This window comes from Colias croceus, chromosome 15, assembly GCF_905220415.1.
Source record: "Colias croceus chromosome 15, ilColCroc2.1".
Lineage (NCBI taxonomy): Eukaryota > Metazoa > Arthropoda > Insecta > Lepidoptera > Pieridae > Colias > Colias croceus.
This window is the reverse complement of record NC_059551.1, coordinates 9,751,454-9,766,242: the sequence shown is the minus strand read 5'-3', so window position 1 is coordinate 9,766,242 and position 14,789 is coordinate 9,751,454. Positions and strand designations below refer to the sequence as shown.

Genomic DNA, 14,789 nt, shown 5'->3' with positions numbered 1-14,789 from the left:
AATACGCAGTGGATCGTCTCGTATGTAATTTAGTGTTTCTTGTATGATGTATCACGATGGCAATATTATGTATAATATATTTTTGTTGCCATCGCGATTGTAATGAAACACTGGTGAAATTCACGAGAAGAACAAATTTGGTATGTAATAAAAAATAAGAGCTAAACAATAAGGGTTATTTTTAGTGTGGGGTGGGGTGTCAACAAGCTATAATATTAATGTATGTAATACATAAGTACTCGATTATGGCATTTTGAGATTTTCTTCTAATAAGGTAGAATTTTATGGAACTAGGTATTTCATTCGACCGCATTCTTAGTAGGTTCGATAGTGCGATTTCCGATAGAAACTAACAAAAAAATACTTCTACCCAGCGACGACCATAAAAAAGAAAAAAGAAAATTCATCAAACTAAATTAGTGTAATAAAAACCCTAAGTTTCACTTGACTAATGTTAGTTTTCGGTAAGTATTAATATTTCGGTTTTATTGAAACTAAACGTAATTTCCCAGGAGATAGGGGTTACTCCATAATTATTTATCATTGTGTATAATGGAAAACTATAAGATTGATGTAAAATGCATTTGTATTCTGAAAGACGGGGCCCGCCCTACATCGTTACGGTGATCTATCGATATATGAAGTCGATTCACGGAATAACTCAAGTGGGATCAACTAGTTTTTAGTTTAGTATGTAGTTCAAGCGATTCGTCGTAAATCTTGGATTCCAATTGGAATCGTCGAAAAAAAAATTGTCAAAAATTTCTGAAAAATTCATTTAAATTTTAAACATTAATCATTTATGACAAAGGAAATAAGAAATACAAAGTAACTACTTCCTTATAAAGCACACATTGACCTAATTTTGTGACGTGTTTTTTTAAAACGAAAGAATAGAAAGATCGTGAGATTGTGGCCCCCTACGTTACACCAGTCACGAACCCACCTCAGTGATTGAATTTGTTCCAATCTTTTATAAGTGACACTCTACAGGCCACGATATGTATTCTATAATATCCTGTATATAACGAAACTAAAGTTAATGTTACGTGATTGCTAATAAAATAATATAAAATGATGAAACTATATCTTTATTACCTAATTTATTTATTAGCTAACATTTATTTAGTTTATTAATATAAAAACTGTATCGCCCTCAAATTTACAGAAATAGGATCAACCAAATTTAACAACATAAGATCAACTTTAAAAAAATTATCAACATCCATTCACCCAGTCGAAAGTAGAGGTAACACAACCAAAAAAATACAGTCGAATTAAAACCTCCTATTTTTGAAGTTGGTTGAAAAGGTATCTAATTCATTAGCAATTATCTATAAAGCAGATGTTCCAAAACTTCTAGAAGATTCTATTGCAGTCTTCATTAAGATACTTTCCACGTAGTTAGTACGAAGATAGCATTATCGGAAATATGTCAAGCTGGGTAAGCCACAACGTCCCTTGTTGTGGTACTCACAAGTCTTTGGTTTGAGTATTGACACTGTAATTTCCCAAGGAAGCAAGTAATTGCATTTTGTGTATTCTATATACATAGGTATAATAAAATCGTAGGAAAGATAAAACTGTACATTGATTTTTTTAATAATACTTGGGGCATGATCTACGATCGATATCGAAGCCAAAAATAAGTTTTTAGATTTTTTGTCTGTTTGTCTGTGTGTGTGTCCGGGCTAAACTCAAAAAGTGATGCATGGATTTACTTTAAATTTTGTACAGAGATGGCTTGAGACCTGCGGAAGGATAAAAGATAGGTTTTATATCGGAAATTCTACGGGAACGGAAACTATGCGGGGTTTTCTTATACTACGCGGGCGAAGCCGCGGGTGGAAAGCTAGTACGATATAACGTCGCTGGCGTATTGTTCTTAAATTGAATTTGTAGCGGAATAGACTGGAGGTAAGTAAATTGCTAGATTAAAAAGAGGATTTTATTTAAATGTATGTGAAAATAACGAATTTATAACGATAAACATGAGTGAATAATAATAATGTGTAAATAACTGCGTTAAAAACAACCGACTTCAAACTTGCACAGACAAAAATGCTCATAAAATAAAAACTACTGGGCCTATCCGAATAACCAACAATTCGACACCATTTCGCATCGAACAAAAAAAGAATCACGTAAATCGGTTCAGAAACCTCGGAGTAATCGGTGTACATACATAAAAAAAAAACATACCGGCCGAATTGATAACCTCCTCCTTTTTTTTTGAAGTCGGCTAAAAATTTAAGACTAAACCGGTTTAATTTATAATGTAGTATTTGGTAGCTATATTTACATACTGCAATCTTAATGCTGCAATTTTAAAAAGTAGAAGTTAATAACGATCTTTTTTCCATAATTGTTTGATGTTCTCCAAAGAAATTGTAAGCAAGGCTCATAAAAATCCTAGCGGAGGCAAATACAAAGGCAGTTATTGTCTCCAAGAAAGATAATTACATTTATTCGTACTTGTTGCCAGTTCCTAGATTCTTTTGTTCACTTAATTAGCTAGGAAAATGTCTTGTGAACTAGGTTGCTTTTTGTGACGAATTATAGGTAGTTTTTGCAAATGTTTTAGTTATGCTGCGAATAGACTAAGTGTTTCTTTCGTGTAATTTTGGGCTCATTTATCATTACATTTGGGTTTATTTTCGTTCGAACCCTTAAAGGTATACCATTTGTCATTGCATGGGTTTTTGTGAAAGGGCTAATAGGTTAATGATAGAACCTAGGGCACTATGGTGGATGTTTCTTATAAGTAGTGATGGTTAGCACTAATTAAAAGAAAAATTACGAGTTTTTTGTTTTTATTAATCCTTAAGTATGAGTAGTAGTAGGTAGTAGTATAACTAGTATAAGATCCTAGATAGTTAATTGCATACTTATCTTGGTGCAAGTGTAGTCCGTAGTTGATGAGAAAATCGTCGAAATGAACCTATTAGTAAAATAAACTGAATAAGGTACTTTTTCAGTTTATTTTAATCATTCATATATGCATTCACATTCATACCAGTCTGACCATAGCCTATAAATTATTATTAACCCAATGGCATTATAAAAGTCTTGCTTAACTAAGAAAAGATAATATATTCCATAGTTTATTTTCAGATAAATAAACACTTAAATAGTGAAGGAAAACATCGTGGTGAAACCAACATGTCGTAGAACCAAAGAATCCTGAAGCCTGAATACTCATAGGAGGCCCGTGTCCTAGTAGTGGACTATGGTATATGGACAAATAATTCTCCTTTCCAGTAGGAAGTATACGATACAAAATACGCATATAAATAATAAATATTGTCTTGGAAATCGTTTCAATATTTACCGAAGCGATTTTATTGGCTCTTCAAGTTAATTAATTTATCGAAGCGCCATTTTCTATTAGTGCTTTTTCCATCTTCTGATCGAGATTCACTCGAGACTTCGTTAGGGTTTAATTAAAAATATATTTGTCGAAAATATTTGTTTTGCTTTTATTGGATTGAGGTGACGGACGGAAAAAATTAAAAAATAGAATTTAATTTTATAAGGTGGTCGTTTTTTTTAAAGTGAAACTTTTATTACATCGTCTCAAACTTTTTGGTCTGTGTAGCGCATGTCGCGTGACGCACGATACGTACGAGAATTATCGTACAAATACGATAATTTTTAGTTAAATGTCTATAGTGTGAAAAAAAGTTTCACTTTTACCGTGTTTTCATGAAACCACACAACATTTTTCGTATCTATAGTTGGACTTATTGTAAATTATTTATACATAGGAAGTGTAAGATTCAAAAAACATTTAAGTGGAAGATAAATCTTCCAATAATAAAATATATGTTGAGTTTGGACTAATAGGTAACATGTATGACTGATAAAGGATAATAATTGTAATAAATTTTAGTATGCAAATTTAGATTCCGAAGAAAAACAAAAATAAATTACAAGCACTGTTTCTTACATGATACATCAAGTTTTTGTCGCTATTGTAGAACATTAATTAAGATTAAGTTAGAAAGCACCTGCTTTGTATTACTTATAGTTACAAATTACAATGTAGTTCGTCGTCGTCGTCGTCGTTTCTGCTGTGGGACTCCACTGCTGGACAAAGGCCGCCCTCAAGGACTTCCAGTATGACTGGTCATCGGTCACAATGTAGTTACATTTAATTTATTATTGATAACATATAAAAGTAGCCTATACATACACCTACGATTCTATGTATCTATATTCTATAGATACCTACTATACTAAATTTTAAACCACTGTTCTTTTTTCCAATTTCCATCTTTACACTTCAAAACTACCATAGTCCTCAACAAAATCTATGCAATAATATGATTATAGACTAGTTATTACACATTGTTTCACGTAAATTGAGGTACACATCGATCTGTCCACTTTATTGGCTTGGTAATATGAGCGCAATCGAGTCGCCCCATGTAATTAAATTTTGGTTCGTAGCCTGTTCGCTGCGCAAATATTGGAGCAGCCCGCAGATGTTTCTAGATATTTTCAATATTACAAAGGATATTTATTGGATATTGGCGGTTTGGTCTGTATAAAAATATAACAATGGTAAACAGGTCATGTTAATTCAGGAAGTAATTAGCGTCCCTTAATAATTGTAGGACAAAATTAGAACAGACATGTAGCGAGTGTGGCTTTTTTAGCATACAACAAGAATTATAACGAAACTAGTGGTGCTGCGTGGTTTCACCCGTGGACAAAAAGAAAAAGCAAGAATTTCCATAGTGAATGTTATTCTGGTACATAAGCTACATCACTGCCAAATATTATCAAAATCCGTTCAGTTGTTTTTGCATAACATATTTTTTAATATTATACTTAGGTTTTTAATATTAAACTAGCTTTCATCCCGTGGCTTTGCTCGCTTTGTTTATTAATAAATTATAATATACTAAAACTTACCTCGAGAGTAACTCTATCTCTAAAAACTGCATCAAAATCTGCTGTGTAGTTATAAAATTTAGGCATAGGTACATAAGAATCAGTTCAGTGGTTTATGCGTGAGCGTAACAAATATTCCATCATTCCTAACATATATAATATTTTATAATATTAGTAGGATTCATACATTAAAATATATGAGACAAAATATTAAAATATCCACACCATTCATCATTTTGATGACGAAAACGTTCTGCCTTATAAATCCTGTAATATATTAAGGCAAGGAAGCCATTTTTTATTCTGTGTGTTTATTCTCTTAGGACTTTCTTGAGTCATTGCCAAAGGCTTGATGCAGTAAATACAATGAATTTTGAAACATAATTTACGGAAAATAAGTTTAAATTTATTTCTTCGTAATCGCATCTTGAATAATATGAAATTTAAGTTCGTTATATAGGTATCTACTACATAAGTTATATGTAGGTACATCTACCCTTAAACCTGAAAATTAAATAAATGATTCACGTTTTATCGAGGTTTTTGACGAATTATCCGTATAGTATTTTCCAAATTATATTTGCGAAAGCAGGTTTGGTCAGTAGGATATAGGTTTTATAATCCACTACCCTTTCCATAGTGGTTGGGTCACGTGTTTTCTTTGCAGGACTTTACTCATGTTTAAAGGACCTTTTGTGCGGTAAGCTTTTTATAGATTGTGATTCTTATTTAATCACCTCCGTTGCTATTAAATCTAATTATGAGTTCCTTGTATCAATAAGTCTTTATCTTATAATAATAGAATGAAAACGTTAACTATAAGTAAGTACTAATTTCATAAAATATTATAATAAGTAAACGCTAGAGTGTGAACAAAATGTCTATTGATTTTATAGAAGGAGTTATTTTTAGGAGAACATTTCATAAAAAATGTTGGGTAAATAAATTAAAATAAAAAACCATTTTGCAATTCATCAATTTATTCAAATATTAATTGTAATAAAATCTATAATAGCTAAAATTCCAAGTTCAACTACTCGACTTGAACGTGAATTTTTAGCACAAACAAAATTAAATTCTACAGCAATAGAAAAATATTTTAGGTAAGTACTAAATTAACATTTACATATTATTAGTTTATTAACAGCCAAAGATTTTTATTGTAATAACACTATACATGGAAGTATTCTAAATAAATTATTTGATATTTCAATCCTTGGCTTAACATAACACCCAGCAAGCACAAAACACCATTATAACAAACTTATGATAGCACGAGTTCATGTACAAAGCATTATAACCAAATCGTATATCGACTGTATTTCTTTTATACGACTCTTATAAGTAAAATTTGGGCCCCCCCTTTAGACAGCGTTGAGCTATACAAAGGCAATTTAATAGCATTATAATCATCGTATTAAATCATTAATTAAGTCAGTTATGAGCACATGAATAAACAAATGGCATTTTTTGCGACTTCATTACAGTTATTATATAGCTTTTAAAATTACAATCTGTTATTAAAATTTCATAACAATGCTAACTGTTGTAATTCCTTTGTAAAAAAGAAAATCTTATGATTTTAAAAATATATTGATCTGTTTTTGATCGTGCAACGTTATGTGGACTTGAAATATTTAAATGTGAAAATTAATATTGAATGATGGGTAAGTACCGCCTGTATTTCTGAATGTTTTGAGTGAAATTAGCTGCGCGCATCAGTTTGTCGGGTGAAATATACATGTTATTGAGAAAGAATACACGCGCCCTCGCTAATATACTTTATTAGTATATATTTTTTTTATAAAATATAACCTATTTTAAACAAATATCACAAAATTTAGATTATAGCAATAGTTTTAACAATTAAAGTACCTTATAAAGGTATTGGTACAAAATACAAATGATTTCATTCCCTTTCTAGTCAGATCTTAGTAACTTGTATTATTTTTGTAAGATAGGAAAAGGAAAGCAAATGGCGACAAATGAAATTAAAGCTTTAGGCATTTGACGATAGCATAATAGTGCTGTTAATTTTAATATGGCTCGTCACAAAAATTAGAGCTCGTATAATAGTGTAATACAAGACACTTATTATGTTCAGCCATATGACAGCACTTCGGAAATATGTTATAATTAGTGACTGATTTTATCGAGCTTATCAGGGAACCGTAATTACTTGGTATAAAATAAATAAGCCAAGATTTTTAATTAAGCCATTTAAAAAACCAACTTGCTTGTTCTTTTCAGAACCAACATGCCCTGCAAAGTAAAGCGTTTCCCAACATAATATGAAGATGCCGATGAAGAAGCTTTTTTTGTTTACTACAATTATTATTAATAAAATTAGTATACTCCTTTTTAAGTTTTCATTTGAATCCGCCTGTTTTTTAGTTTTATTCAAAGCCTTTTTATCCATTAACCAAATTCAAATTACGATGTTATTAATACTCATAGTTCTAACAATACTTTTATTTCGATCAATATATAGCTATATACTGTAGAGATGAATAAATTTGAAAGAAAACGGAGCAAACGCATTAATTGTTATAAAGTCAATGTTAATATAGGATTAGCAATAAATTAACACAATAATGGACTATTATAAAGCTTTTATTCTTTAAAAAACCAACATACGTTCAAAGGCACTATAAAATAATTTATTTATGCTTATTTAGAGCGTAACGTTATTAAAATTACCAATATAAGATAATAGTCTTACTATAAGTTTGAAAGCTGTTTTAGAAGCTGTAATTTAGAATTATCCTACGTTTATTTAAGATTTTTGACATTGTAACAATTTTTTGGTAACCATTATATAACAGTTAGCATTATTTGATGAAGCAAATGCCTTTATAAAGTACTTATATTTGGATAGTGACGATTTAAATAATTAATATAACTTCAAGTCATAATTCTGTATATATTTTTGGTTAATATACAAGTTATGTGCTTGCTGGGCATATTCGCTTCGTTTTTCTTTTGACATTTCACAGGTAATACCTACTTTCTTATTAATTTGTTAATATCTACATTATTGAACGAATAAGTTTTAATCAAGGAAGGAAACATCGACCATTTATAAAAAAGAAATATGATGTTCTTAAACTATGTTTTGCTTACAATGTAGTTAGATTGGGCAAACACCGGTACTACATTAATTGAGGATATTTTGACAATTTTCTGTAATTATTAATTATGTATTATATCTATCAGCTTGCACCCAATATCTTAATCTATACTAATATTATAAAACCGAAGAGTCTGTTTGTTTGTTTGAACGCGCTAATCTCAGGAACAACTGGTCCGATTTGAAAAAATATTTCGGTGTTAGATAGCCCATTTATCGAGGAAGGCTATATATCATCACGCTAAGACCAACAGGAACGGAGCAATGCGGGTGAAACCGCGCGGAACAGCTAGTCTTATTATTAAAAGATTTGTTCATCTTAATACGTCATATTACACAGGAAAGATTTATTCTTTGTAGCTGAATACATAAAGAAAATCAAAAAGCAATTAAGAGGGCTTATTCAATTTAACGCAAGTCAAAATCTCCGCGATCTATTACGATAGATCGCGGCTTGCGCTATCCTTTTACTATGAACAGCATAGGTCCACAGGAGAGCGCCGAGCAACATGTCCTCTCTCTAGAAAGGCTCGCTGCCGACTGATTTTAAATTTTAATCGGGCCGCGCGCAGTGTTTTATAGTACTTTAAAAAAAATTGTAGAAAAATAATAGAGGTACCTTAGTTGATTTTTTAAATTTTATCTTATAAGTAATACGTTCTTTTATTGCAATATGTATAAATTATATTGAACTAAGTCAAATATCTTGGTGAAAATAATCATTTTGTCGACTATAATTTCTAAAAAAAATTCACATTGTTCGGATTTTAATTTCGTAAGTTAGGAGTCCAAAATAAAAAAATCTTTTAAGTAACTATTTTAATAAGAATTTTTGCAGTTAGTTAAAAAAAATGTGTGTTAGATCTGTCAGCAATTTCAGATATTTTTAGCTTCGAAATTGACACTAAAAGTGAAATCAAGTAATCATCGGCTCAGTTATCTTGATGGTATTCACAAATACTGTATTAATTGAAAAAAACTCTTAACTAACTATATATACAACAAAATTTCCTAAAATTATTAGTAATTCATATGTTTGTAAGATAAGTGGTTGATGGACAATCTGGTATGAAAAATCACATATTTGAGCCAAACAGCGCACGGACCGCGTACACGGCCTCTAGGAAAAATCATTTACTCAGAAGCTCTTGAATCAAATAGATAATATTTTTAGTTTTTATCGTTTCGAGACGAACAGCAAAAAATCGAGTAAAAAGTATTGAAGTTTCTTTGATCTTAACATTTCAACTACGAAGGAATAGAAATTATATCGTGAAATGGTATTGGAGGTTTCTCTTTATTGTATTGAAGCCTTCGTCAAACAGGTCTCATGAATGGCCTAGTTTGCTGAAGCAGCGTTATGCATAACATATTATGGATAAATTATAAAAACAATATTTTTATGTTGAAGGAAATGGTAACTTAGTTTTCGGAAGCATATGAGCTCAAGCGTAGGGTTTAAAAGTTAAATAAAACATTGTTTTATTGTTAACAACTATTTATGTATATTATTTCAGCAAATAAAAACGTAAAACGTTAAAAATTATAAAAACGTTAAATTTTTCGGAAACGTTACCTTGAACCACATCTTAAGTGTCATAATTAATGAATAATAAATTGACTTCTAAAACCGTCAATATCGATAACAGAGATTCAGCAGCAATCGATACAAATAAAAAATACGTGTGGCACTCGGGGACTGCCGCGGTAAAGCTATTGCATAGCATGTCTTCAAGCCACACCTCCGTGCCCGTCGGAGTGGGGAGTGTGAGGTTTTTCGTTACGCAATTTCTGGATTTGGTCCCCGCGCTCAAGGCCCGCGATAGAAGCTATGCAATAGCTTAAAACACACACAAATCGACGTATTACACTATGCGACAAAACAGAAATATATCTACGAAACAAACTTATTCAACTGTTTATAATCTACGTCGTATAATTCACAGTTCTTTTCCTTTTAAGTTCTTTTAAGTTATAGTCTACAAAAGAAATTCTCCAAAACACTAGAACGAATGCATTGTTTTAGGATTTATATTGCATGTACGCGGTGTAAAGCCTGAATTGAATTTTTATCAAAAGAGGAAAAACGCAATCGTAAACGTAGATTATTTCTATATAATGATGTTCCTTCTTGGTGTGATTTTTACATTTTTAAGCTATTCAATAGCTTCTATCGCGGGCCTTGAGCGCGGGTACCGAATCCAGAAATTCCGTAACGAAAAAACCTCACGCTCCCCACCTCCGACGGGCACGGAGGTGTGGCTTGAAGGCATGCTATGCAATAGCTTTACCGCGGCAGTCCCCGAGTGCCACACGTCTTTGTTAATTTAACTTTACCTATGTGAAAATTATTTTAAATTGATTCGGTTATGAATAATACGATGTAACTGTTTCTTATTTCCAAGTGTTATGTTTACATTTCTGATTCATCACAAATAGTATACATGTAGAATAAAAATTAACAAGGCAAAGAAACATATCTTTATGATTCTCACCGTATATCAAATCGTAAAATGGATAGGGAAATATAAACTTTATTACACTAAATATTCATTCATAATATCATTAAAAAAACGATATATTCTAAGTTATATTTGGCACATTTCTTCGTTTACAAATGTTTGGGTTCGGCTCGATCCATCTTGGACCCTTTGGCGTTTAGTATGCGAACTCTAACTAATAGATATTTTTTGAACATTGAAATCTTTATATTTAAAAAAAGATTGCATGTTTATATCATATTATAGTAAACAAATATATATCTGATAAATTACACATAATTTTAGAGGAATCATTTGACTTAATATATAAAGAGCTTTGGTCATATTGTGACTTTTTGTTTTTTGTCATTGTAATTTATTAAACATGTTGTTAACAAAAAAAAAACAACAACAACAACAAAAAATAAATAAAACAAAGATTTTACAAAGTAATACAAATGAATAACTAATGATTGACGTATAAATAATGACTGACGTATTACTGAAAACGTGACTTTAATTTTATTCGATTTCTTAATGGAATATACTTACTATCTAATTGTAAATTATAGAGGTATATCTCATTTAATGTATCACTGTAACGTCTTTCATTTACAAAATTTACAAAAAAACATTAAGGAAATATACACGTTCTATTCTATGCTACTTTGGTCAAGACATAGTACGTCTATATCTCTCGTTAGGTCGTGTTTTTGTTTCTACATCTTCAATCTTTACAATAACTACTATTTAACATTCTTTTGTGTGTTTTTCTTCTTTACATTTACCAGTATCATTAGCTTCAACTACTCTATCTATAAGAATGATATCTGTAACAATGTTTACTTTATAATAAGAAAATTAATTAGAATTATTATTCGGACTATCATTTGTGGTACTTATGGAATCTTTAGTATCTATAATATTAGAATTAATTTCATATTGAGTATTATTACATTCATTATCATTCTCTTCTACTCTTCTATCTAAATCACAACACGTTTTATTATCTACATCTATAGAATTTTCTGAATCGCTTTTCTCGATAATAATATCGACACTCGGTTTGTATTCATCTTTTCTCTTATCGGGAAGGTCCGGTGGCCTGACGGTCGATAGAGTACTGGATAGAAATGATGATTGTAGGTTGTAGCCTGGTAATAGTTTCGGTTGTAAAGGTAACATCAGATCTAGGGAGCCGGTGGTTGCAGGCCGTGGTTGTAGGGGTGGGGCTGTCATCAAAGGTGGTTGCAGCGAGGCCAGTGATATAGCCGCACACTGCGTATTCACTATCGGGCTCTCGACTGTAAACAAGAAATTGTTTAAGACAATCTTTCAAAACCTTAATTATATAAAGAGGGTTATAGAGCACACCTTACTTTATTATCTATGCTTAAATAGAAGTGCTTTGAATTTCAAATTCAATTTACTTTAACTGAGTAATAAAATATAACTGCTCTGATATAAATTAATTCAAGCTGTCTACATTGGAATGAAACAGGCATAAAGGCTAAAATGGGTGGCTTTATCAAAGGAGTTGGCTTGTTTCTAAATGAAAATGGAGCATGCATTTCATTGTGATTTCACAGATAAACTATTGCGTTTACCAATAGGAGCTCGGGCTTGTAGAGGTTGGAGTGTGTGAGGAGGTCGAAGTAAGTTTGATGGTCCTTGAAGAGCCAGGCTTATCATGTTCATGCCATTTACACCTGGAAATAAATGCGTAGTTTATAGCATGCAAAAGGAAAGATAGTAAAATAATTTAATAGAGGTGGTGAGGAATATGCTGTTTGAAGTCGATTTGTAAAGTATGTGTTTACTAGTGTACACACGTAAGAAGTGAAACTTCTTTATGACCTTATTTTTCAAAAAATAATTTACTACATGCAACTTTACAGAAATACGTCGTGCGTGGTAGGGATAAGAAAAAGATGGTTCGTAACGGAAAAATGTCACGCGTAACGAAAAAATGTTACACTACATTTTTTTCCAACCCCGATAAAGAAGTTTCACTTCAAAAATAATTGCGTTTAACTTTGATTATTAGTAGGTACAGTAGCATTATGTGATTGACATAGAAATCTACTGACAATGATAACAAGATACTTTAAAATATAAGAAAACAGTGCTAATAGACTAATAAAATTAATTATCCAAAGAAGGTAAACAATTTATATGTATTCTAATGATTTAAAACGATTCTTATCAAAGTTTACTAGAATTAATTATGCAAATTAGTGTTATTTTATATGTAATAAACTATAGTAGTTCTTTCTATCATAATCTAAATAATACGAACCTTACGAACGTATAAAGTATCGGATATTGATTAGATACTGTTTTAACTTCCATTAAATATTCTTTTGATAATTTCCTAGTATTGTCAATTTATAACTAGAAAAACTCGATTGTACCTACTCGAAGAATTATAATAAGCAGATTTTAATTAATCGACGATTAGTAAGTGGATATTTCTTGTCGCGGAAGAATTCCAACCAATACCCACGGCCCCATCATTAAAGCCGTAAAGCGGCTCGACGGAACACAGTGGGGTTTTAGTCCGTCAGAATCCGACATAACCCACAGTTCCTTCCCTGGGGGCTGTGGGCATCTTTGGAAGATTTCCCCACTTAAAAAAATTATTTCTTAAAAAACTGTATTCTTGAAGTGGGTTATGAATTTTAAATTAGTTGGAGAAAATTTACTCTTTGAAATTCTGACTTTTCGTCTCGTAACAAGAAAGTTTATTAGAAGTAAGAATTGGACAGACTGTATGAATAAAGATGGTACTAGAGTAGAGCAAAAAGGCTTGCCATAAATAAATTTATTTAATCAATTACATAATGATAAATTAAAAGGATAAATAGGAAAAAGAATCGTTTAGACATAGTAGGGGTAAAATCTAGTGCATCTATAATTCATAATTCTATACCTTTGTATCATCAGACCTTCTATTATGTGCTGTATTATTCTAACTTCCATTAAGGCAAACAAATTTCAAATTGCTAGATACATACGATAATAACAAGACCCTACTTCGAGTGTGAATCACAAAGGCGAATAAATTAGGCAATTGGAATATTAATTTCAGCGCCATCTAGTAGTCACTAGCGGCAACTCGATCACGTACCAAACTTGTTCGCGCCCTGTAAATCCTTCAGTACTACAGGGTGTTTGACTGCGTTCACTCGCCGGTTGGAGGCGGTAGCGTCGCGTTTTCTTCTCGGTTGTTCGACTGGCAGCACACGGCGTCGCTTCTTTGGAAGTTTTGACCGCGCCTGGTAACAGATGGCGCGTTTATCAAAATGTAAAGTGTGGTGCTACGCCGTAGGCTGGTCGTAGCAAGTTTTTCATTGATATGAGTTTTTACTGCAATTTATTTAAATAAGATAATAATAGTATTCAGAACAAATTAAAAAGTATAAAATATAATTCCAGCACCAACATAGTACGGCGTTTAAGATAATAATATCATCATAGTGTAAAAATTTGTAAGAAATAGAATCCATTGATTTAGATTTGGATAAGCTGAATAGAATAAAACGTATAAATAATAAAAGGAGAATGGCAAACTCCCATAGGACTCTGGGCCTGATCGTTACACTGATGATTTATGGGTGATTAAATAGATAAAAATATACAGACTCTACGAATATAATAATTATAGATCTTTTCTATGGGATAGCAGAGATATTCGGATATTGATTAAGATCAATTTTGAATATAACGTTACTAAGGCCCTTCTGCCATTAGGTACGATACTTCTAGAATACGATACTCGCGTAGAAATACTACTTAGATATTTGCTGGCTACCCGATGCTCGCATATTATGCGACTGAAAAATGACTAAATTCATCATTATTGTGCCTCGTTTTTGTGGACCGACGTTATAATAATAATAATTCATTTATTTATTGCAACAACAGTTACGTCGTTATGTCGAGCAATCAGCATTTCCAGTGACGAAGAAGCTCTTGCAGTTTTTCTTTTTTATAGAAATAGAAGACGCCAACGTAAGAGTAAGAAGTACTGGATTCATCCATATATTGAAAGAAACATAAATTGTAGAGTTTTTGTAGCCGAACGAGAACTACAACATGATGATTAGATATTTTTATCTTTCTAACGAAGAGATACGCGCGAGAGTCGAGACGCGAAGCAAAAGCGACCGACACGGTGAGTAGTGCTATACTAGTCGCGGACGTGTAGGATACAAGTAGCGTAGTGTGCGAGCCTACATAAAAATGTATGTGAGATACTCCGCGGCGACTAGTCTCCG

The 14,789-nt window shown here is 31.7% G+C and overlaps 1 protein-coding gene across 1 annotated transcript in view; it reads right to left on the bottom strand.

Annotated features, from left to right (window-relative positions):
- Nucleotides 1-10,999: 10,999 nt before the first annotated feature.
- LOC123698288 (potassium voltage-gated channel protein Shaw-like) overlaps nucleotides 11,000-14,789 on the bottom strand; it is a 151,469-nt gene continuing 147,679 nt past the window's right edge. Inside the window, exons 8-10 of the mRNA XM_045644883.1 lie at nucleotides 13,640-13,787; nucleotides 12,117-12,218; nucleotides 11,000-11,813 (exon numbers count right to left, since the gene is read on the bottom strand). Of these exons, the coding sequence (XP_045500839.1) occupies nucleotides 11,371-11,813; nucleotides 12,117-12,218; nucleotides 13,640-13,787 (693 nt within the window). The 3' untranslated portion in view covers nucleotides 11,000-11,370. The remainder of the gene's footprint in view (nucleotides 11,814-12,116; nucleotides 12,219-13,639; nucleotides 13,788-14,789) is intronic.